Source organism: Culex pipiens, chromosome 1 (genome assembly GCF_016801865.2).
Source record: "Culex pipiens pallens isolate TS chromosome 1, TS_CPP_V2, whole genome shotgun sequence".
Classification (NCBI taxonomy): domain Eukaryota; kingdom Metazoa; phylum Arthropoda; class Insecta; order Diptera; family Culicidae; genus Culex; species Culex pipiens.
In genome coordinates this window covers 62,888,403-62,913,990 of record NC_068937.1, presented here as the reverse complement: position 1 = coordinate 62,913,990, position 25,588 = coordinate 62,888,403, and the positions used below count along the sequence as shown (strand labels likewise).

General features: G+C 41.2%; 1 protein-coding gene across 3 annotated transcripts in view; it reads right to left on the bottom strand.

Annotated features, from left to right (window-relative positions):
- LOC120418076 (E3 ubiquitin-protein ligase highwire-like) overlaps positions 1 to 25,588 on the bottom strand; it is a 76,294-nt gene that overhangs the window by 9,899 nt on the left and 40,807 nt on the right. The window contains exons 20-27 of one of the 3 annotated variants that reach the window (XM_039580333.2): positions 16,347 to 17,199; positions 14,415 to 14,588; positions 13,967 to 14,336; positions 13,817 to 13,908; positions 13,178 to 13,755; positions 12,818 to 13,105; positions 12,571 to 12,758; positions 12,363 to 12,512 (exon numbers count right to left, since the gene is read on the bottom strand). In XM_039580333.2, coding sequence (XP_039436267.2) covers positions 12,363 to 12,512; positions 12,571 to 12,758; positions 12,818 to 13,105; positions 13,178 to 13,755; positions 13,817 to 13,908; positions 13,967 to 14,336; positions 14,415 to 14,588; positions 16,347 to 17,199 — 2,693 coding nt within the window. Of the gene's footprint in view, positions 1 to 12,362; positions 12,513 to 12,570; positions 12,759 to 12,817; positions 13,106 to 13,177; positions 13,756 to 13,816; positions 13,909 to 13,966; positions 14,589 to 16,346; positions 17,200 to 25,588 lie in introns of all 3 variants that reach the window. The other 2 variants (XM_052708341.1, XM_052708339.1) reach the window with 2 other exon arrangements.

Below are 25,588 nucleotides of genomic sequence, written 5' to 3'. Positions count from 1 at the left end.
CTATAAATTAGGAAATCGATGCACTAATTTAGTTTATCTATATTTGTTCCAACCGAAGTCAATCAAAATAAAATCAAAACAATTCGCCCTATTTGTTCCGATTCGCCCAAGATGACAGTAAAGGTGTAGAAGGAAATGCTTATTAAAACAATTATGCCAAATATCAGCTCATTTTCGCAATTCGCAATTTTCAGTGTAAGAACGGGCCCGTAGCCACGGAGGGGGGGCTGCAACCCCCCCCCCCCCCCCCGAAATTTTTCCCATTTTTTTTAAAATGTACTACCTTAAAAAATCTCAAAACAATGATTGTGTGTTCTCTCCACAGAAATAATTTGTAAGATAGAGAATCAAGAATAGATTGATCAAACGAAGTAATTTGCCTGTCCATTGCCGAGCTCAGTTTTCGTAGATTATGGATCCAATATTTAAAAATTGAGCTGCAGATTTGAACATCGTTCCATTCAGTAACATTTCATTTATCCCATAGTTTTAGCATTACATTGGTTAGGGTGGTCCAAATCTGGGCTTTCTTGAGGCTACCCCCTAAAATCAAAGATTGATCACTAGCCTAAGTTCCAAATTTGAGCTTTTTATGACCACTGACCACCAAGTTTGGGAAAAATCGTCAAAATGTATGGAGAAAAGCAACTGTTTCAGTTTTTGACCTGTGGAAGACGCAATAACTACCCAGTTCTTACCAATTTTCATAAATAATATCTTCTTTAAATTTGGAAAAACTTTCCCGAAGACCCCTTTTTTTTGGGTTTTTTGCTAAAAAGTTATTAGCCTTCGAAAATAGCAATATCCGGGGCTACATAGAAATAATTAATTTTTAAACTCATGTCTGTGTGCTAGCTTGCCTGGCAATGCACCTGTTATGTTGCGCAAAAATGGCCATTTTCGGAAGCTAATATTTTTTTAGCAAAAATCCTTAAATCTCGTTGTCTTAATTATGATAGTCGAACATAAGTAAAAAAAAAGTAATCCACTTTAACGACCCCCGGGTCTTTTGTGGTCTCTGTTGCAAGTTTCTGCTCATTTCTAGGCGTTCGAAGGTTATATGTGGTGTGCCACCCAAAATCTCTTTTACGCAAATGGACCGACGTTTTACTTCCCCATCCGATAGAAGGCTCGAACTTAAGTATGACCCCTGAAGAAACATAAAATAATTTAGAATTTTTAGATTCAAAGTGGCGGCCAAAATGGTGGCCAAGAAATATTGTTCAAATCTAACTCAAATGTGGTTGCAGATGCCGAATTTGATGTTAAAAGCAAGCAAATAAAAAAACGATTTCAATTTGTTCATGATTCGATTATCCGAAGTCCTTCGAACTTTTGGATAATCGGCTTGTCGAATTTGGACTGCATAATTAATAACCCTTCTTTATTTGCGTTAAAACCCCTTATCTTTTTGAGGACCTTCATACTATTAACAAATGTTTTTTTTTCTACATTTTTCAAAATATGCCATAATTTCTACAAAATTCAGATTATGTTTTCAAAATCTACCTTAAAGAAAAATGCTTAAGAAATATCTGTGTGTAATTTTTATTACTTTTTCGTAATCCTTTTTCCCGAAACCACTCGTCCAAAATGCTTACTTTTGGTCACATTTATTTGTTTCCACCGTGGCCACTCTCCAATTTTTATTTAATATATCAAAAATCGAAAGATCAACTAAGTGAATCCTTATTATCAACTAATTTTCGCTTTGTGCATGAGCTTGCGATTTTTGAAGCAAGAAATAAAATGATAAAAATATTCAAAATGCAAAAAAAAAAAAGAAAATTCAAGCTTGGATTCAAAAACTCTGCAATTAAATTAATTAAACATCATTTTCAAATTGTTAAATTTCTGATAAATATAAATAAATCTTTTTCATTTTAATTTTTTGGATTTTATGGATTATAATTTCCATTTTGAAGATTTTAAAATGTCTTTATTATTTTTTTTTTTAAATTGTATTTCATTGTAAATATTTTCCAAAGTTTAGTTGCCACCCTTTCAAAAGGGGCAGAGGGCAAATGCAATATTTTTTTTTTTAAATAACTTCACAGCTTCAATGGAAATGGAAGTCTAATCAACTGAAAACAGTTATTTTTGTATTCATAACTTATTTCGATTAAGTCCTTTTAGGAGCAGTGACAACACAATTGAAATGTTTTTTTCTGCGTTGATAATCATGTACGACATGTTTGGGCTCGTTTAAAAATATTTAAAATTTTTGTAACATTTCGTTGAACCGCGGCAAGCTTTTTTTCACGAAAAAAGCTTTTCGCCAGTAACTAGATATTTTGAAAACTAATGATGCAAAACAACTGTACTGATTTAAAGTGAGGTTTTGAAACACTTTTAAAATGATAAACCAATGGCTTGTAATTTAAATTTTTATATTTTTCATTGTTTGCTCTACCCTGTCGACTTTGGTCAGAGTTTAGTAACATAAAGTTCAGAATAATATTTGCAACGGTCTAATTGAGAAGTTAAAAATTTTACTGCTTTTAAATTTCTAAATTTTAGATTTCAAATATTTTGATATAACACAAAGAAAAGCCAGAAATCAAAAATAACAATAATAAAAAAAATCACAAAATTTATAATAACAATTAAAAATAATAATTTAAAAAAAATCAATAGAACAAAAAACAAAAACCAAAACATAAAAAAAATAATAAATATTAAAAAATATCAAAATTTTAAAAATACCATTGTTGTCCCATTGATTATTGTTATGACTTTTCTCTTATTTTAAACTTAATTCTGAGCAAAAAACAAAATCCATTCTTAACATATTCGGCATTTTAAGATTCAGCATTTTGACAGCCGGCTTCATGTGGCAATTCTTCAATATTATTTTAGCGAATACATTTTTTTCACACGTTATTCTCAGTCGCATTCAAATAAACAAATCAAAATCTCATCAACACATATTGCACCCGAAGAAATATCCAAAGCCGTTTTTGTTCTGTTCCTTTTCAGCTGCGTACCGCTAAAGCAAAATCTTTCCGTAAATATTTTCTTGACTGTTTCTTGAGTATTTTTTGGATGGAGTTTTAAGAGTCTCTTTTTGCCTTCCTGCTCTAAAAATGAACTTTGTAAAAAACGTCGTAGACCCACCTTCATGTATACATATCGACTCAGAATCGAAAACTGAACAAATGTCTGTGTGTATGTGTGTGTGTGTGTGTGTGTGTGTATGTGTGTGTGTATGTGTGTGTGTATGTGTGTGTGTATGTATGTATGTGACCAACAAACTAGCTCATGTTTCTCGGCACTGGCTGAACCGATTTGACCCAAACCTGTTGCATTCGACTTGGTTTAGGGTCCCATAGATCGAGTTTTATACAGATTGAAGTTTCGATAAGTATTTCAAAAGTTATGTATAAAAATGTGTTTTCACATATATCCGGATCTCACTTAAATGTATGTAAACTATGTCCGGATCCACCATCCGACCCATCGTTGGTTAGGTTATCGAAAGACCTTTCCAACGAGTCCAACACATTGAAGATCTGGCAACCCTGTCTCGAGATATGGCCCCTTAAGTGATATTGATGTACTTTTTGGAAGCCGAATCTCACTTAAATGTATGTAAACTATGTCCGGATCCACCATCCGACCCATCGTTGGTTAGGTTATCGAAAGACCTTTCCAACGAGTCCAAAACAATGAAGATCTGGCAACCCTGTCTCGAGATATGGCCCCTTAAGTGATATTGATGTACTTTTTGGAAGCCGGATCTCACTTAAATGTATGTAAACTATGTCCGGATCCACCATCCGACCCATCGTTGGTTAGGTTATCGAATGCCTTTCCAACGAGTCCAAAACATTGAAGATCTGGCAACCCTGTCTCGAGATATGGCCCCTTAAGTGATATTGGTGTACTTTTTTATTCCGGATCTAAAAAATAGATGAAATTTGTGTACAGCCATTGTTGGTAATGAGTGAGGAAGGCTCCAACCACATAGGTGGATTAAGTTAGTTTTTTTATTTTCATTTGAATGTAAAATATGGTTCTTGTAGCAAAATTCATACTAAGATTAGATTTACAGGAATAATCTACTTGGTTGAGGAATTCTTACATAAAGTTTTCTTTACTTTTAAAACATCATAAATTGAAGATTACAATAAACACATGATAATTTAAAAAAATCAGAAATTAAAAAATAACAAAAACTATAAAAATAATAAAATAATTAATGCTAAAAATCCTGAATTTTTATAAAAATAAATTTTAATTATTTCAAAATAAAGATATTCAATATTCAAACATTTCAATAAATTATGTTTTTTCATCTTAATTTTTTGATGCTTCAAAAATTTTTATGTTTGAATTCTAGTGCAGACTAAGATTAGATTTACAGGAAAAATCTAATTGATTTATGAATTCTTACATGAAGTTTTCTTTACTTTTAATTTAGCAAGGTTTCTCAAATATAAAATTTCTAAGCCATAAAATGTTTAGGATATTGTTCCCAGAGTCAAGATATTTCTTGAATAAATATCGGTTCTAATAAATGGTTACAATACTATATTATTCAACATAATTTTTATTAGTTAAATCTCAGAAATCCAAAAAAATGATTTCATTTGTGTTTTTGTTTTTGTTTAGAAAGATACAGAAAGGCTTTCTATAACCAGCACAACCAATTCACTTTTACGTTATTTTACTCCTTCATCTTTTAAAATCATATTGGTTATCAACACTTATTTTAAAAATTAATTCAGTTTTGACAGTCATTTCAAAATAAAGAAATAAGTAAATTGAAGATTTTAATTTGTGAATCATGTTCGCATTTATATTATTTATCGTTTAAGTTTATTTTTTATTTCAAGAAGATGTGTCTCAGGAACTAATAGACCAATTTCCAATGGTTCTTAGTCCTTACACGATAAAGAACAATACAAACTTTGCTTGAAGTTGCTGTTACATCATTTTTATTAAAATTACTTGTTAACATTCCAACGCCCAAGGCTCCAAAAAAGTTGGAACGGTAACTTCAACTCGCTGGTTCTCGGGCATAACTCACCCAATCAAGACGATTCTTTTTTCCAGTGATTTGTTAGGATGTCTAGATGATCCTAGAACTTTGCCGAACTCAATTTGATCAAATCTGTAATTTTTGCGATCAAAAACATCGTTCCAACTTTTTTTTTCGCGTGTAAAAAAAAATTCGCCAAAAATTCCGCGGAGGCAGTCTTTTTGAAAAAGTTGGAACGATGTTTTTGGTCGCAAAAATTACAGATTTGATCAAATTGAATTCTGCAAAGTTCTAGGATCATCTAGACATCCTAACAAATCACTAGAAAAAAGAATCGTCTTGATTGGGTGAGTTATGCCCGAGAACCAGCGAGTTGAAGTTACCGTTCCAACTTTTTTGGGAGGCTTGGGCGTCCGTGTAAGTTGGACATGCGTTGGGCGTTCCAGTGTTAAACAGTTTGTACACTAGTTTCAATAAATTTGATAATGTTAATTTTTGCGTTTTAATGAAATAAGCACTTCGAAGCACTGTGCATTTAATTTAAAATCAATTATTTCTATGAATTCATGGACTTTAAAATATGTTGACTCTGGATATCACTGGATAAGAATGTCTTTAAGCATTTTTTGACACTCGTTGGTTGAAATTTAACCGTTTATTCGATCGGAAAATTTATTTTTAATTTATTTTTTTTTAATTTCAAAGATAAGCAACACTGAAACGATACATTGAAATTTTACTTAAAAATTACTTCTAATTAAGATCTGATTTATTTATTTTTTGTCAATTTTTTAAATCCTCAAATTCTGAAACAAATTTGTCAGATAAACCATCACAGTGATCACACAGCTGAAAATGCAAATCCAGACGGTTTGAAATTTGATAGTTCAAATTTACCAGTTTATTCGTGGGTTTTTCTCTCAGTATAAAGTACAAAAATAAAATACTTATGGTTAGATAAATCGATATTTTTTTCAGGATTTTTTTTGTTTCAAAATTTGTATTCAAGTTATGTATATTTTAAATTTAGCGACAGTTTATCACGAAATTCAATTACAATTAAACAATTCAAGAAAATGTAAAAAAACACTTTCTTCTGTACTCCTTTAATACAAACTAGCTGTATGAATAAAGATAAACTTTTGATGAAGGAGTTTCTTCAATACAGACATTGAAAACTTAAGAAGAAAATCTTTTTAAACATTTTTGCATACATTATTTTACAATTTTACAATTCATCTTAATAATTATACCATAAACCAAGTGATGGTTAAAATAATTTGCTGGTTTCTATACTCTTTGAATTTTTGCACCCAAGCACCCCCCCCCCCTGGCTACGGCCCTGGTTAATAAATAGAGGTAACAAACAGGCATAGATTGTATTGAGGGCAATTTACAGGGAAGATGAGACATTATTCAAATAGATAAATAAAGAAAAGGTACATGATAAACAAAATTGACATCGCTGCCAAATTGAGGGAAAGCAGACAGTTTGTTACAGCAGCATCAGTTGGTAAAATAGAGTGGATAAGCGTTGAGAAATAAGAGAAAAAAAAATCGAAATCAAAATTTAATGGAGGATAGTAAACAGAAGCCGTTTTAGAAAATCAATGAAACAAAATAAACAGAAGATAGCTGTTAGCTGAAATGGAATGAAGAGGAACCCCGTTCTGCGATGCTCTGGTACATCCACAGCAGTTGACTCAACAAACTGCGAATCAAAACAATACCGTCTACAATCACAAATTACTTCCCTTTCCCACATTGACGCGCCGTCTCTACTCTGACCCTCGCTGGTTAAAGGTTTACGAGTCGTTTCCACAGGCCACCAGCTAGGTTACACCTTGTCATCATGATGACTAAACCAAGCCAACGTAGAGGTAAGAAAATAGGACACTTGCAAGGAACCAGAGCCATGCTGTTTTGTCCAAACAGCACTACGGATGCACAGTGGTCCAGATCGCAAAATTAAGTGGAAAATGGATTTTCCGAAAAATGGTGACGTTTTAGAGCTTTGGTGTCTTCAGAAGAGTTGTTGCAAATGGAAAGGGGCAACTTTTGGTTTGGTTTAAAATTAGGGTGGTTCACGATTAGGGTGATTTTGAAAATCTAACTTTTCAGGAATATTTTTGGGAATTTTTATGTCTTCTAAAAAGTTGTTGGGCTGGCCAATTCAAGCAACTTTGTCGAAGACACCAAAATTTTATCTCGTAATCTACGCCTTCTATAACCAAATTTATAGAAAGCATCTGAGCAAACCTTTAAAAATCAGTTTTTTGAACGTGGCAATTCAGGGTTAACTTTTAGAGAAAAGTGATATTGGGAGCACTTTTAGAGCTCTACAAAACGAACATTTTCATTTTTTGACATGTCAATTTGGACTAAAGGGTCAAAAGTTACAGCCATTTGAAGGTAAAAAAGATGCAAATTAAAACTTAAATATCTCAAAATGGCGCAAGCCAAATTTTAAGCACTAGGTTGCATTTGAAAGAGGAGATCTAGCACTATAAACGCTGAAAAAATCTTAGGGGTGTTTTTCTTTAAACTTGAGATATCTTCATTTGAAAAAGTCTAATTTTCAAGGGAAAACCATATGGGACCACCCCAACGAAATTCGAAAATTGTCCAAATATATGTTTTTCCATGTAATTTTGCCCGCTGAATCTGAATCTGCCCTCAAAATTGAGCCAAAATGCCAACAAATCGATTTTTGGCCATATTTTGGGTTTCCATGTAAAATTATCATTTGAACCCAAAATATGACCAAAAATCGATTTGTTGAAATTTTGGCTCAATTTTGAGGGCAGATTCAGATTCAGCGGGCAAAATTACATGGAAAAACATATATTTGGACAATTTTCGAATTTCGTTAGGGTGGTCCCATATGGTTTTCCCTTGAAAATTAGACTTTTTCAAATGAAGATATCTCAAGTTTAAAGAAAAACACCCCTGAGATTTTTTCAGCGTTTATAGTGCTAGATCTCCTCTTTCAAATGCAACCTAGTGCTTAAAATTTGGCTTGCGCCATTTTGAGATATTTAAGTTTTAATTTGCATCTTTTTTACCTTCAAATGGCTGTAACTTTTGACCCTTTAGTCCAAATTGACATGTCAAAAAATGAAAATGTTCGTTTTGTAGAGCTCTAAAAGTGCTCCCAATATCACTTTTCTCTAAAAGTTAACCCTGAATTGCCACGTTCAAAAAACTGATTTTTAAAGGTTTGCTCAGATGCTTTCTATAAATTTGGTTATAGAAGGCGTAGATTACGAGATAAAATTTTGGTGTCTTCGACAAAGTTGCTTGAATTGGCCAGCCCAACAACTTTTTAGAAGACATAAAAATTCCCAAAAATATTCCTGAAAAGTTAGATTTTCAAAATTGCTCTTATAGTGAACCACCCTAATTTTAAACCAAACCAAAAGTTGCCCCTTTCCATTTGCAACAACGCTTCTGAAGACACCAAAGCTCCAAAACGTCACCATTTTTCGGAAAATCCATTTTCCACTTAATTTTGCTATCTGGACCACTGCACGGAGAGACCGGCCGGGGCAAATCTAAGAAAATCTTGGTTAATTTAACTAAAAGTATGGGTTAATTTTTTACACAGCTTTTTTTCAACAATCGATTGTTGATTTTGTTAACCCGAAATTGCTGACCACCAGTAACTAAAATTAACTAAAAAAATAGTTGGAATTGCCATTTTTGTTGGTTAAATGGCCGAAAAAAATTCTAGCAGTCGACTGCTAGAATATTTTTTTCAGAAAATTAATTAAAAATTTCTTGTTTTCAGCTGAAATATTGTGGAATATTCTGTTAAAAACTGGCTGGGGCATATTTTTTAACTATTTTTCAACAATTATTTTTCGTTGTATCAACCGAAATATTTTTGCATGCAACAAATTATTTGTGGTTTATAACAAAACATTTTATAATTAGACATAATTTATGTAAGTGTTGATTTATATTTTCTTAAATTATCTAACGATATAGGCTGTGCCGAATTTCTAGCTATATTTTAACTAATGTCTTACTTGAATACAGAAAAATATTCGTACATGTAGTCAATAATTAGCTGTTGTTAGCAATATTTTTATTGAATTTGCAGTAAATTTTGTAATAATGCCTCACAAATTAATTAATGCTGAGTGTTTTTTATTTTCGTATTTATTCTGCCTTAAAATTCAACGTTTTGTACTAATTTGTTTTTTTTTTTGCATTAAGTTGTTAAATTACTGTTAAAAAGCATCAAAACAAAACTTTTTTTTATTTTGGTGTAAAACATGTAAAGTTTGACTAATGTTTTAAAAAATTACGTTGCATTAATCTAAAAAATAATAAAAAAGCATATTACAAATTTCTAGTGAATTCCTTAAAAATAGAAACCGAGCAAAATTTTCACCAAGTTTTAAGCTTATATTTTTATTATGTTGTATAAAATTAAGTGTTGTATTCACTTACCATCACTGTGAAATCATCCGATAAGTCATCATCATCTACAACGGTCTCAGGTTTAGTTATTTTTCTTGTGATGGAACACAGAATTTTCACCAAAGTGAACCTTTTGCTGCAAATATACATGTGAAATTTATTAGTAATTTAATACAAAATTCTTAACTTCGGCTATAAACTGAAAAAGGAACGTAAATAAATGTAATTATAATGATGAAAGAAGAAATATCAATAATGCTACTTACCAAGCTTGCATTATTTAAAAAAATAATTTTGGCAACACACTTTCACTGCATTTGATTCAATTTATTCAACGTACTCCGATTCCTGAAAAAAATATTACGAGTTTAACTTACCAGTTTATTGAGCAGTCGTATTGCAGCAAAACTTTTAAGATAATCATTATCTTCTTTTAAATATTTTTATTTTTTGATATTTTACTTCATCTCTATTTTTATGTTGTCATATGTACGCATTTCTGTGTATTTTATAATTGATGATTCTGAAAAAAAGAATGGTTCATTAAGATTTTATCCGTCGTAAGCACGAATATTTTTAATGATTCAGTTTTCTAATAAGAATCACATAGGATAAATTATTGTGCAAAAATAAACCCATAATTACTTCAATTAACCAACATTTTGTTAAATTTGCCCGGGCTGCTCTATCCGTTAAGAGTTGGCCCGCATCTCCCTTCTACTGCCCTCTCTTTCCATCAAACATTCTTATAACGTGTTCAACTCACTCGCATTAGAGGTCCTCATGGCGAAGGTCGTCCACTTGCTCTTCATAGTTTATCACCTGCAAAGAAATCATCAACAAACCTACTCACCAATTCCACCTCCCCAGTTGCAACACTTTGATTTGCCACTTCAACATTAGCCAAATAGTGTAATTTTCACCTTTCACATCCTCTCACTTCATAATTAACAACACAAACTCAACAAATCGACCGCTCTCGTTCGAATCCTGACTTCAAATGACAGACGTAAACAAACCCAAGCTCATCTTTTAAATATTCAACCAATTGTTAATTATATTCAACCAACAAAATTTTTGATTTTCCTAAAACCAAAGCTAACAGTCGAGCACGTTCATTCGAGTTCGGTAAATCTGTTAGCTTTTTGCCTCTAGCATTTTCAACAAACAGGTTATAAAAATAATTCTGAATTTTGGTTAATTTAACTGAAAATTGGCAGTGACAAGTACGTTTTTGTTAAAATTTACGAAAGTAAAATCAACAATTTTAATTGTTAAAATTTCTGGGCACAGTCTCTCCGTGTGTGGGATGTAGTTGGGCTCCTTCCGGGATGTTCCTCGCCTGGGTGTCAACCGACGAGTATCATCAGTATCATGCACCCTTGGCCTAAAAATCAAATTATTCGCTCTACAGCATTGCCTTGGCTTCTCGATTGCGAGATTCCTACTCGAAACTAGGTGTCCGAAGGCTTGATTGTTGAGGCAATTGCAAACCTCTTTTTACACCGAAGCTTCCATCCACCCCGGGATTCGAACTGACGACTTTTGGATTGTGAGTCCAACTGCCTACCAGCGACTCCACCGAGACAGGACCCAGGGAGACGATTCCTACACCTGGACTGAGTTATCGACCTAACCTCTAGGTTAGACCGGGGCCAACATTTACTTCCCTGTCCGACGGAAGGCGTGATCAGACAAATCTCGTCTAAAAATTTGCCACCGGGACCTTCTGGGATCAAACCCAGGCCGACTGGGTGAGAGGCAACCACGCTTACCCCTACACCACGGTCCCGGCGCACCCTTGGCCTGCATATGCCAAATATGAGCTCATTTGGTAACAAAAATGGTTTGTCTTAAGTGGGCTAAAGTTATTGCATTTTCTTCAGAAAATCCTTTTTGCCTTACTCGCTGAACTTTTAACTCAAAAAATGTAAAAAAAAATCCAATAAAACCTCCTAGGCCAACCTGTACTAATACATATCTAATCTTCTTGAGAAACAGACTTGCATCAGCCTTACATTTCTCACTGGGTTGAGACAACTCAGAACAAGGACAACAAGACAACTTAAAATCATTAGATAGACAGGCTGTTTCAAATCCGCCGTACGATTTGTACATAACTTTCGTCGACGAGATACCACAGCTGCTGTCCGCAACTCTATCCGTGGAGTTGGGTCCTAAAATGAAGCTTAAATTTGTAAATATTATTGTTCACAACGATAAAGCTTATTTTTCTGAGTACAATCACCCTTTGTATGCAAAGGATTTAAAATGGATTTTTAAATCAATTTTGAAAAATTACCTTCGCGGTCCTTCTTGACAGTTGATCCATCGATAAAATGTTGTCAATTCATTTATTTTTTGCATTAAAATGAAAAAAAAAACTGATCAGAGATGGTTTTTGATTGTGTTTTAACCGGTAAAAATTCAAATAGGGCTTTAAGACCCTATTGACTTGCCATCGAACCTTCGACTAAGGATCTAATGTTTCATGAGACAAGCCTACTACGACGACCTACCAGACTACACGAGATTTGCCTGATCACGCCTTCTATCGGATGGGGAAGTAAAACGTCGGTCCATTAGCGTAAAAGAAGTTTTGAGTGACTCACCAGCGTCACCACACATAACCTTCGGACGCCTCGAAATGAGCAGAAACTTGCAACAGAGACCACAAAAGACCCGGGGGTCGTTAAAGTGGATTGCTTTGCTTTTTTTTTTGAGTGTATAAATCGTGTTACAGGTACCGAAAAGTGTTAGGAGGTATTACTATTTATTAAATGAGACTTCTTTTCAAGTTATTCTGGCAGTACTACCTCAGAAAAGACTTCATTCCAAACTAAAATTCATCAGAATGGACGAATTTCTTCGCACTCTTCTGCAAAGTTGTTCCCCGAAACAGGATTTATGCGCTTCCGGAAACAAATTTCATGCAATTCTGATAACTTACCACCACCACTCCAGTGAATGTTTTTATCGTCAAAGTAATAGCTCGAATCGTACGAATCATTCAAATCAACGTTCTTATATCTGCTGCTGGTTGATTGTTCATGAACTGCAGCTGCATCTGAAGTGCCGTTTGCGGATTTGTTGATAAGCCCTACAACTTAATGGTAATGGGGTTTTCTGTAACACAGTTGTGACTAAGTTCCACCTACCTCCGTTGTAAGAGTTCAGTTCGAGCAGGAAAAAAGAATTCTCCTTCATTATGGTAAAAAGCTCTGATGGAATTGTGGATTCCGCTCCAAAACCTAGCAAAATGTTGGAACCACCTTCCCCCTTTCCAACTGTTTGATTCGCACCGTTAAAGTTGACATTGTTCGACACTTTAGCTGTGTTGACATATCTAAAATAGAGGCAATGAGTTACAAATCGTGTCTCGCAGATTAACCCTAGTAAACGAACTTTTGTCTACACTTTTCACACATGAGATACCAGCTGGATACGCCCTGGCCACCGTCGCCGCAGTTACCGGCCCATCCCTCGCAGTACACGCCAATTGAGTTGTAACCCTTTCCTTTGGCGTACTTGCCACAGCCTGGATGCACGATCCTCATGTGATACGTAACCGGAATCGGCAGGAAAACGTCACACAACTCGCACCAACAGCCGTCCTCGACCTTTTTCTGGTTTGCGGCTTTCGGATTGTTGGCCGATTTTTCCTCAGTCGATTTGTTCGACTTGAGCGAGCTACTGCAAAGGATGAATCGAAGTAAAGTTACTAGTGGATCTTAGAGGGTAAGATAACGCGAATCCTATACTTACAAATCATTTTCCTTATCATTGGAGTTGGTCTCCACCAAGTGTATGAAATTGCAGCAAAGCTGATCCCAGACGTACACGAGGCACCGTAACGCGGGAGGCAGCGCACTTGGTTGTGGATATTCGCCATCTTTAGAAGAGAAAATGTCCGCATTTCGATTGCGCAACTTTCTGTTGTGCACGCAACAGTTTCCAATCTTGGCCAGCGTTTCCAGCGTCGAAGGTCGAATGTTCAAATAAGTCCCGGCATTCGAAATCTCAACCGAGTGACGCTGCAACACCTTCTGCTCCCTAGTCAGGAGATGCTCGTGTGGATTTCCAACGGGCATATTCTCGCTTTCCTTTTTCGAAATGCTGGGATGAAACTTGAGGAAGGACGCGCAGGCCATGGCGTCGTGGACGAGTCCTTCATGCCAGAGAAAGGCGGAAAATACGGCGCGGAGAGTTTCGGCGATCGACGGCGAGAGAGCACGTTTGGGCAGTTCTTTGGACTCGATTTTCAGCGATTTGCTGTTGAACGGCGGAATGCTGGCGGAGAAATTTCCATCCGGGGCGGCGAGATTTTCTGGAGATTTGCGGTCCTGAGGAGGAAATGACGTAAATTAAGAAAACTGGTGTGTTTACTACTATTACAATATTTACATCCATACTGCCATCCGATTTCGATACACTTTTGTACTGCAAATTCTTTGAGGTATCGGATTTGTTACTACTGGATGAGTCACACCTCCTCACTAAAATATTGAAAAATGGTAGCAAATATTTCAGCGATTTGTATTAAACATATGTTACGTGAAAAGATCTCCGGGCTAACGCTTCGGCTGCGGTCAAAGGATCGATTTCCCAGACTTCTCGGATCGTGACCCTCACTTTTGCGCTTCCGGGGAGATTCATTCTCCTCGAAGCTGTCCCCCTTGAGCCACTTCTGGAGGGCTTGCATCTTTTTGGCCCCGCCGCCAACAACGCCCGCGATTGCGGCACCAATATTGCTTTGGTTCAAGTTGGCAATGTTAATGTTTGCCGCCGCGGCCGCAGCCGCCGCCGCATTGGCTGGACTTTCATCTGTTGTCGGAGGTTGCTCTGTGATCTGGAGTAGCTTAGCGGCGGCGACCAGTTCCTCGCCATCGTTTGCGGATGACGCCTCGTCGGTGGGACAATCCGTCTTCATAAAATCAAAATAATCAATGGTATTCTCATTTTCTTCATTTGCATCAGAAGTTGAGGGACTGCTTTGATCTACCTGTTCCATCAAAGCTTTGGTTGAGCTGGACTCCAGGATCGGATGTAGGAGTGTCTTGCCCAGGTGCTGGTTGTACTGCAGGCACCACGCTTCCGTTGGGAACCAGCTGGAGGTGCAATGCTCACGGATTGATTCCGTCGATAGCCGCACCCACAAACCATCGTCGTTTTCCATCTGTAAAATGTTGGTTGGACCAGGTTGAGCAAAACTTGCTAATGAAGAATCTGTGTTTGTTTCGTCTTCTGGGTTTGCTGAGTAAATTTGCAAATTAATTATCAAGATAGATTTAAATTTTGTACGCATGGATTAGGAACCAAGCCAACATGTTTGCCTAAGTAATTATAATCAAAAACTGTGAATATCATCAGTGATCTCACCAACAAAAACTTGCACATCGCAAAAATAATTTGCAAATTATTTTGCATACTAATATGAAAACCTGTTACATTAAGCCAAAATCAGTAAGGTACAACTGGTGATGAGTACTGAACTGCCGTTCTACTCAAAATTGTCCCAGTCCCATGTTCGAAAACATGTAACTGAGAAAACCCGGGATTGAAATTGTTCCACCCTTTTCTGTCATTCTACGCATAATTCGACGGTAACATTTCAGAAGGCATCATGTACATTTTGACACTTTCTGGGTTATTGCATATTCTGAAAGTACTCATAATAAGCTACCTTTCCACCAAAAATGAGCAAAAGTTACTTCAGTAAAGTCTGTTTAATAATGATTTTAAATAAAGTAACATAAACAAAATCTCTGCCATCAGCAGTCCCTGTTTATATAGCCCTGTCAACCTGTCAAACAAAAGACTACATGAACCTCGTGACGAAAAAAAAAGCAACATGAACAAAGCGCCATGTACATTCGGCGAAGAAACCGAATCATAACAAAGCGTCCCCCTCAATGACAGCAGGGTGATATAGACGTTGGTGATTTCAAAAGAAGTTATGTTTGTTTTTCTCAAATAAAATTACGGAAATAATGTTTTATTGAATTTGGATAATCAAGTATCAATAAAAGCAACGTTTTTCATCGTTTGTTATCATTAGAACATCTTATTTTGCTTTTATATTAAAATGGAAATTGAAAATGGATGCTAAACATTCAAATGCGTTTTTCTCAAAACGCATGGTTTGTACATGATGCTTTTTGAAATGTTGGCGTCGAATTGTCGCATTTCGCAAAGTGTTCGGAATGGCAAAATCAGGTGAAATTGATAAATTTACGCCATTATTTGACATCCTACATAGTAAAAAATGTATGTGTAAAATCGCATGCAGAAGCATGCACATCACCTTTGTGAGCAAAAGCATATAATATTGTATGAGAAAACGTGTACACGAAAAGCATGTACAAAAGAAAAATAAATAAATTTTGCACACCCCAAAAATAACAACGCAGTGCTTTTTGAGATGATTCTTCAAATGTCTAAAAGATGGCAGCACTAAGCTCGTTAGCATAAGCTTTTATAGCAGCAACGTAATCTGCTTTTATAGCATTTTGTTTGCATGTATTCATGCGTAAGCGGTATACGCACATCGGGAGGAACCAGTCAAGAAAAAAATCAAATGGGCAGCAGCGGCAGCGAAAGCAAGCCATAAGGGTGAAGAAAAGTCCCAAGAAAACGCTCCCTCTCCTTTGTCCTGCTGAGCATTCTCATATGGATGATTATCAGAAAGTAAAATATCATGAAACAACAAACTCTATTGCCTCTTTCCGATCGAACCTTAAGTAAATTAAATAAAAAAAGGGTTTTGAATAAACTAGCAGATCAAAATGACTCAAATTTGATGGTAAGTTTGAAATACTGTCAAATTAAAAAAAAAGAAGCAATAAATAGGATGATCTAATCTCATTTGCAAAATACCCTCAACACATTAGATGAAGCAAAACATCACAAAACAGGTATAATCAAGAAAAACCACCTCGTCGATGTAGGAGACGATACCGTTCAGCTTCACTATCCCAATCTGGTCCGACTGCAGCGTTGGGTGCAACCGGACGCGCAATCCGGCCGAATTTTTCGCGATAAACTTCCTCAGCTTGGTCGGCGGCTGCACCTTCTTCAGTGTGGTTTCCTGCGACAACGGCGGCAGTCCGGCATCAATCACGTCGACGCGATAGATTTCCTCCACGCAAACCCCATCGATCGTGATGGTCAGACTATAGTTCCCGGGAACGCTCGGTGTCCAGAACACCCCGTACGTGTTGTTGCCCAGATCGTTTGCGGTCAGGATCTCGGTGGTTTTGCTTTGGATCGTGTTACAGTAACGCAACTCTTCGAACGAGTACGGCTGATACGGTTTCATTGCGGTAATTGCCTTTAGGCAGCTCTTTTCCTTCTCCTTAAAGGTGCACTCGTAGCCGATTTTCGGAGGCAGCGCGGCCCCGCCCAGATACAGTGAGTCATTGCGTGACTTCATGTGCATCTTCCGATTGCCCTCCGAGATAAGGTTGCTGCCGAGGGAGGCTTTCACTTCGATCTGGAGAACAAAAAAACGCAGAGATTGGCCAAACTGAGACACCCCCACGTTCAACGGTCCAACGCCACTTACCTTAATTCCCGGTACGAAGATCTCGTCGCCGTACTGGTCACGTGTTTCGATTATGAAATGCGAAGGCCAACCGCAACGCAGCGGTTCTTGCGACATTTTGATCTCGCACTTGTTCGGGTCCAGCCGAGATTCGGGCTGAAGCCAGGCGGCCAGCCGAGCCCCGGGGGAACCCGCCGCGACGTAAATGAAATCCTTCAGGAACTGCTTCTCGTAGCTTTGCTCACTGTGGCGAAATTAGATTGAGATAGAGAAAGAGAATATTGTTACTAAAGGGTGGTCATTTTCAAAACCGACAAATTGTGGATTATTTGACGAAATCGAGAACAAGCCCTTAATTCTAGAAATCACTAATTTATTATGAGAACATATAAAGATGAGAACTTTTATGTTTTTTTTGTTGCTGTTTTGTTGATTCAAATATGCCTCATTTTATTGCGTGTTATTGCTATTGCTTAGTGCTCAGTAATCAATTATTCGTGACCAAACATGAACTCCAGAAATGATTCGAATAACATATTGCTGAAAAATTAAAAACTAGAGTTTACTGACTCGAATTGAGTACCGGGAGGTTGAGCTGTTAATTTATTTATTGTTTTAAAATTTGATCAAAAGTTGAATTTTATTTTTTCGAAAAACTATCCAATCAATGTAGATTCTCATGTAAAATTCTACACCGAACAGCTTTTTTATAGACCTCAAACTGCATGTAATTTTTGGGACTTTCTAGTTTATTCCCCTTGAATTCCGGTAAACTTAAAAAGAAGCGAGAAGTTTCAAACACATTTTTTTATAATTTAAATATCTAATAAATTCCTCCAAAATATATTTTAAATTGTCGTTTTTTATTTATAACATTTCAAGTTACCCTAAACTAATATTTGGTGATTCATAATATTCATTAATAAGTTAATTTGTGTATGTTATTAAGATTTAGATAAAATTTTGTCAATTGATTCCATGTGTCCATACAAATTTGGGCAAAATGCTTTGAACATATCTGTAGCTTTTTTGAAAAGGTCCAATAAACCAAATTTTCAGTATTTGTTTTTTGGGTGTTTTTTAATACCCCTGACTCAAGGCGGTTCAAAAACTGGATATTTGGTTTATTGGATGACCCAATGACACCCCTGATGACGGTATAATGAGAATGTATTGTTCGCTAAGTTACGAACGAATGTGTTCGATAGCTCAGTTTAACACTTTTGAAATTCGCGAGAAAATGGAGGGGTTCTGACGGGAGAAAAACACCGCGCGACTTCTCTTAACAAAGGTTCGGTTTATTCTGTTTTTTTTCTCTGCTTACAGGGTTGCCAGAAGGGCAGGTGCAAACAAAACAAAAAATCTACTTTTCCTTGGGCAGTGTGCCCAAACATTCTCCCCCCGTTGAGGCGTCAGGCTCAACCGAAGGCATCAAAGCAACCTTGGTGATTGCTCGCTTGAACTCGCTCGTTGCAGTTTTTACTGTCACCACTCTGACAGCGCCGTCTTCTCCGGGGTCCGTCCGCGCCGCCACTGCTGCGGAGGCAAGTTCTCATCGATCAGCAGGACCAGCTCACCAACCTTGAACTCCTTCACTCCAGCGTTCCACTTCGGTCGTCCTTGCAGCTGATGGAGGTACTCGCCAGACCATCTTCTCCAAAAGTGTTGCTGCATGTACTGGATGTGCTGCCATCTGCTGAGACGTCCGACCTTCTCATCCGCGTACGACGGTTCCGGTAGAGCCACTCCAGACCGGCTGATCAGGAAGTGCGACGGCGTCATCACCGTCAAATCGTTCGGGTCTTCAGACATCGGGCACAGGGGCCGGGAGTTGAGGATGGCCTCCGTCTGTGCCAGGAACGTCGTCATCTCCTCGTACGTGAGCTTGGTCTCGCCGATGACCCGCTTCATGTGGTGCTTCATGGACTTCACTCCCGCCTCCCAAATCCCTCCGAAGTGGGGGCTTCTCGGTGGAATGAAGTGCCAGCGGATGCCCTTGAGACTGCAAAACTCCTCCAGCTTGTTCTTGTGCAGTTGACTGTTGAACAGTTCTCGAAGGGCCGCAAGTTCGTTGTTGCCACCGGCGAAGCAAGTGGCGTTGTCCGAATGGATGTCGCTGGGGAGCCCACGTCGGCTAGCGAATCGCTGCAGCGCGGCGATGAAGTTGTCGGTTGAGAGGTTGGTCACGAGCTCGAAATGGATGGCCTTCACCACCATGCATACGAAGACGACCACGTACGCCTTCTGCAGCCTTGATCCTCGTCCTCCGGTCTTCAGCATGAACGGACCAGCGTAGTCGATGCCCACCTTGGAGAAAGGTGGCGCGGGGTTGATCCGGTATCCAGGTAGGTTGCCCATGAACTGACTACCAGGCTTTGGGTTCTGTCTGCGACAGATTTGGCACTTCGTAACGACTTGTTTGATCAGCAGACCTGCTCGCAAGGGCCAGTAGCGTTCGCGAACGATGGCCAACAGTCCGTTTTGGCCAACGTGGAAGTTCTCTTCGTGCAGCTTGCGAACCAGGATCTTCGTGACGTGGTGGCCGTCAGGTAGGAGCACCTGATGCTTGCCGTCGTAGGGTATCGCTGAATACTTCAAACGGCCACCGACTCGGATGAGACCGTCCTCTCCAAGGAACGGCGCCAGATTGGACCACGAGTGTTGCTTGTTGGAGTTCGACCGCAGCAGCTTCAACAGGTCACCGAATGCTTGCTTTTGAACCACCGCAAGGATGGTTTTCTCTGCTCGGGCCACCTCGTCCGCCGAGATGCCAGATGTTTCGCGCCGCTTGTGCACCGCCAGGTTGATGTAGCGCTCGACGTACACCCACGACCGCTGCAGTCGTCGGTAGTTGCTGCATCTCGTAAAGTCGATCGCTGGTTTCGGGTTGACGATCGTCAGGACGATCGCCGGCTTGAGTTCTGGTAGTTGGGACTCGTCGAACGGCTCGGACAGGTCCTCGGGTAGCTGGTGTTCCCACAACTCAGGTGCGCCGTCCTCCCAAAGCTCGTGCTCCAGCAGGTCTTCCGGCAGCGCTCCCCGGGAGAGCACATCGGCTGGGTTGTGTTCCGATCGGATGAAACGCCACGTGAACTCTCGAGTCAACTTCTGAATTGCGGCTACACGGTTCGACACGAACTGCTTCAGTGCCGATGGAGGTTTTTTGAGCCAGCACAGAACGATCTTGGAGTCGCAGTGAAGCACCACGTCGTCGAATGGAACTTCCAGGGCGGCCATGACCTTTTGAGTCAACTCCGCCAACAGTTTTGCGCCGCACGCTTCCAGCCGGGGGATTGTTTGCTCCTTGAGTGGAGCCACTCTTGATTTGCTGGCAGCTCGGCACACGCTAATCTCGCCGCGCTTGTTGACGCTCCGGATGTACAGCACACCACCGTATGCTCGCTTCGAGGCGTCCGAAAAGCCGTGGAGTTGCACGTTCACCGCATCCGGGGCGATCAGGCATCGCTTCTTCCGCATCTTGCTGATAGCTGGCAGTTGCACTCGAATCAGCCTCCACCGCAGTGAAAGCTCGATCGGAAGTGGTTGGTCCCAGGTTAGCGCACGAACCCAGACGTCTTGCATCACCAGCTTGCACAGCGTGATTATCGGCCCCAGGAAGCCGCAGGGGTCGAACAGGCTGGAGATCTCCGACAGCACGATTCGTTTTGTCCATTCCTCGTTGATGGGTCGGGGCACTCGGAAGACAAAGTAGTCCTCGAGCGGGTTCCAAATGAGTCCGAGGGTTTTGATTGTGTTGTTGACATCGGACTCCCCGAAATCAACCTGCTTCTCGTGCAGCTCAGCTGGGATCGCTCGTAGCACCTCGGTGCTGTTCGAGCAGAACTTGTGGACGCCGAACCCTCCTCGGCGCAGCAGCTCCGTCAGTTCTTCGTAGATTTGGACAACTTCGGCGACTGACGAGCCACCGGTCAGGAAGTCATCGACGTAGCTGTCCCGCTTGACCACGCGCGCCGCTAGCGGGAGATCCTTGCCTTCATCCGTGGCCAGTTGAACCAATGCCCTTGTTGCGTGGTGAGGTGAGCTGGCGAGGCCGTATGTCACCGTCTGCAACTCGTAAACCTTCAACTGTCTGTCGTCATCCAACCACAAAATCCGTTGATATTTGCAGTCGTCTTGGTGCAGCCTGACCTGCCGGTACATTTTTGGGATGTCGGCAGTCAGCACGACCGGGTGGGTGCAGAACTTCAGGATGATCGACAGAAGGTCGTTTTGCACTGTGGGCCCAACATCCAGAGTATCGTTCAGCGACAGACCAGACGTGGTCTTCGCCGAAGCGTCGAAAACGACTCTTGTCTTGGTGGTCGAACTTGAGGCCTTGTACACCGCGTGGTGTGGGATGTAGTAACCTCCGTCGTTCACGTGTTGCACTTCCTTCATGTGGCCCAGTGTGAGATATTCGGTTAAGAACGCGGAATACTCGACACGCTTGGCTGGGTTCCTGGCCAACGAGATCATCAACTTGTCCAAGCGCTTCCGCGCGTTGTTGTACGAGTCGCCCAGTTGACTCTTCTGGTTGTTGAAAGGAAGCCGGACGACGAACCGGCCTTCGGCGTCTCGAGAGTGGGTGCGCTGGAAGTGTTCCTCGACGGCAGCCTCAGCTACGGTCAGGTCGGTCTCTGGGTGGACGCACTCGATCTCCCAAAACTTCACCATCGTCTTGTTCAGCTCCTCCTCGAAGTGGTTCAGTTGGCACACACGCGGGCATGGCTTGGCCTTTCTGGTCGGTACCGCTCCTCCTAGGACCCATCCGAGTTCCGTCTCGGCCAGTGTTGGCGCGTTGCGGCCGATCTTGACGCGACCGCTCTTGACCAAATCAAAGAAGATTTCGTTGCCGATGATAAGGTCAATCTCTCCAGGGGTGTGGAACTTTGGGTCAGCTAGTTGCAGTCCTGGCGGCAGGGGCCAGGATGCGACGTCGATCTCAACCACGGGAAGGTTCGACGTGATGCGTGGTACGACCAGGAAATCCAACACGGGTGAGGCGAAGGCGTTCACGCAGGAGTTGATCTTCGTGGACAGCACGTACTTCACTCGGGTCTGGATGTCGTTCAAGCCGCTCACCGGTAAGTCCACGCGATCCATCTTCAGCTTAAGCTTGTTCGCCAACTTCTCGGTGATAATGTTGCTGTCAGACCCCGAGTCCAACAGCGCCCGACACTTGACAGTGGAATCGGCTTGGCCGATCACCATCACCTCCGCCGTCGACAGCAGCACTTGGTGCTTCGCACCACCGACGTTTGCACAGAGGGACACCGCGCTGCTCTGCTGCACTGGAGCGGTTGCTGGACCGCCCGCTGGAACCGAGGATGCCACTGGCAGGCACTGGCTCGATTCTTCCTTCTTCACTTGACCTTGATTGCTTCGGGTGCCACTGTCGTGCAGGAGACTGTGGTGCTTGCGGCCGCAGCCTTGCACCTTGCACAGAGTCTTGGATTCGCAATCACTCACCCGGTGTCTCGCCTTCAAGCAGTTGTAACACAAGTTTGCCTTGGTGGCAACGGACTTGCGCTCCGGTACGCTCAGGTCTCTGAACGTCGAGCACCGGTAGATCGGGTGATCCTCTTTGCAGTGGCCACACACTTCCGTTGTGGCCTGCACGAACGACTTGAGCAGGGGCTGGGACTTCTGTCCGAACGCTTGGCGTTGCTTGCTTGGGGCCACTGTTGACTGCTGCACCGGTTGCTGCTGGGAGCGATTTGTGCGCTGCAGAACACGCCCACGTTCCCGCAGGAACTCCATGAACTCCACGAAGTCTGGCAACGCTCCGCTGCCGATCTTCAGCTCCCACTGCTCTTGCGTCTCCTTGTCGAGCTTCTTGTAGATCACGTTCACCATCACTAGCTCGGCTAGCCCTTCGACTGGATACCCGTGACCAGCCAAAGCTTCGCTGTGCTTCGCACACACCTCGACTAGGTTGGAGATGGACTTGCCGCGACTCTCCTTGGCGACTTTCGGGCAATCCAGAATGGCGTCGATGTGCGTGTCCAGAATGAGGCGTTTGTCCTCGTATTCGTCCTCCAGAATCCTCCAGGCCGCGTCGTAATCGTTATTATTTACGACGTCCTGGTCGATCTTGTCCTTGGCGTCGTCAACGAGCGCATTCCGGAGGTACAGAATCTTCATGGCTGGGGGGTCGTTCGTGTAGCGAGACATAATGCTCTGGAACAGGTTCTTGAAACTGTACCAGCTCTCCGGTTTGCCGTTGAAGGTAGGGAACGGAGCTTGCAGGTGCGGGACTGGCGCTGGGGCTTGGATGTAGACAGGTTGTGGAGGGGCAACTGCGGCGGCGGGTGCCTTCGGCAGTTCCAACAGCTTCGTGGTGAGCTCCGACTCGGCGATCCTCGTTTGCAACTTTTCGTACACGGTACTGTGCAGCTTTTCAAACGCCGCGTACTTCCCACGCTGCTCGGCTCTCTTTTCCTTTGGCAGCAGGACGATGATGTCGGAGTAGTTTTTGTCGTAATCGTCCGCGCTACGCCGCAGCGTCTCCTCGTAGAGCTTAAGCAGGTGGACACTCACCGTCACTTCCTCCAGCGAACCTTTCATCCGCTCCAACTTCTCGACGAGCATGTCCCGCCGATCCTCCAACGCTTCCAAGTTCTTCTCCATCCTGCGCTTCTTCTGCTGGGCTTCTTGGTCGGCTTTCTGCTGGGCGACGGTTTTCACCACGCTTCCTTTCGACCCCGTCAGAGCGTCGAGAATGTTCCTCCTCGTAATTCCGGTCGACACTCCCGTGGGCGTCTGCTGGTCGCTCATCCGTGCACACTTTTTGCCTCTTCAATGGCCACTTTTGCTTTTTTCGCACTCGCCAAGATGGCGTCCTTTTCGACGTGCCACGGGCACGCACACTACTGCAGCCGATCGCAACCGGCGTCAGTTTTCCACGCCAAAATGGCGACCACTTTTTCCATTTGTGCCACGGGCACACACACACACAATTTTGGTGGCGTAGCGCCGACCCCAAACTTCCGTCCAGTCGAGCGTTCTCAACTGGTTCTAAATTTTCCGTGCCACGGGCACACACTTTCTTGGTGGCGTAGCACCAACCCAAGAGTCCACTTCGCCCAAGATGGCGACTTCCCGGAACTTGTGCCACGGACACAAGAACCGACTTCACTTTGGCCGCAGCCGAACTTAGCACCGGGCTAATCACTCACGAACCGGGAACCAGCTCCAAATTCTCCGAATAATATCCGGGAGAACGGACCAAAAAATGTTCGATAGCTCAGTTTAACACTTTTGAAATTCGCGAGAAAATGGAGGGGTTCTGACGGGAGAAAAACACCGCGCGACTTCTCTTAACAAAGGTTCGGTTTATTCTGATTTTCTCTGCTTACAGGGTTGCCAGAAGGGCAGGTGCAAACAAAACAAAAAATCTACTTTTCCTTGGGCAGTGTGCCCAAACAGAATGTAATTTGTAATCACTGCCATGTTTTTCAAACTAGATTTCAATTTCATAATTGTATTCGAATCAAAATTCATATTCTAAATTAAGAAAATTATGACAAAACTGAAACAATAAATTTTATTTAAATTTAGGTAATAATTTCATAGACGGCAGAGCAGATCACACTGAGCTGCGTGGTGGCAGTCGTCGTGTTACGCACATTGCATGGCCACTGCTGGCGGTAGAACAATATTTATGTAAATTTTGAGCCATAATACCATTTCCCCTATCCCACGGGTAGAAAAACAAGTTCTCACTACCAGTACCTACTAGCATGCACAAAAGTGAGTGTCTGCCCCAGTAACGTTATGTTTGTGACCAGTACACAATACCGCGACCATAATCAACGCACTTTTCAAAGAATAAAGCGAGAGAAAAAGAGAGAATTAAACAATATCTGTAGAGCACAAGTGCATATATGCACAGAGAGGAAGTGTGTGTGTGTGTGTGTGTTTGGTGTAAAGTGAAATCCATTCAACTTTTTTTTAGTTTTAATTCAAAACTTGTTTGTCTGCCTGTTACTTGTGTGGGGATTATACGCACACGCGTATAAATTGATTGCGTTGATGTCTTTTCGTGAGAACTTTGTCCGACGGTACAGTGAGGCACCTTTTAAATCATCTTTTTCATAACCCAAGTTTTTCGAGATATTCTGAACAAGTTTAAAACTCAAATTACCCAAAAATATTCAATAGTTCTCGATACGAACTCTCACTGTTTTTCGCCCTCAAGGATTGACCTGTTGGATAATTCCTCAGTCACTAATCGAATTCAGAAAAAAAGAAACAGTCACTGTCATAACTGGTTGCAGGCTCAAGGGACTGACTGACTTTACTAGCACCGACAACGCTAGGAGAGTGTATGCAACAGAGGTTCTGGTTCTGCCACAACAGGAGATGTGCGGGTGATTCATCCAACGATGGAGAAAGAGAGTGCCCACAACTTGTCTGCCCGACTTCCAGCTAACTGACTTCTTGCGGTTGTCGGACGGAACAAAACGACAAAAGCAAAGCGGAAAAGAGGGAGAACAGACGGAAAGGGTCGGCCTGGCTTGGCGCATAATAAGCAGATTAAATGGTTTAACTTTGATTCAACAAGCCGACGACTTCTGGTACGACCACAACGGAATTTAAATTGCAGTTGTACATACATGCATGGGTAGGGG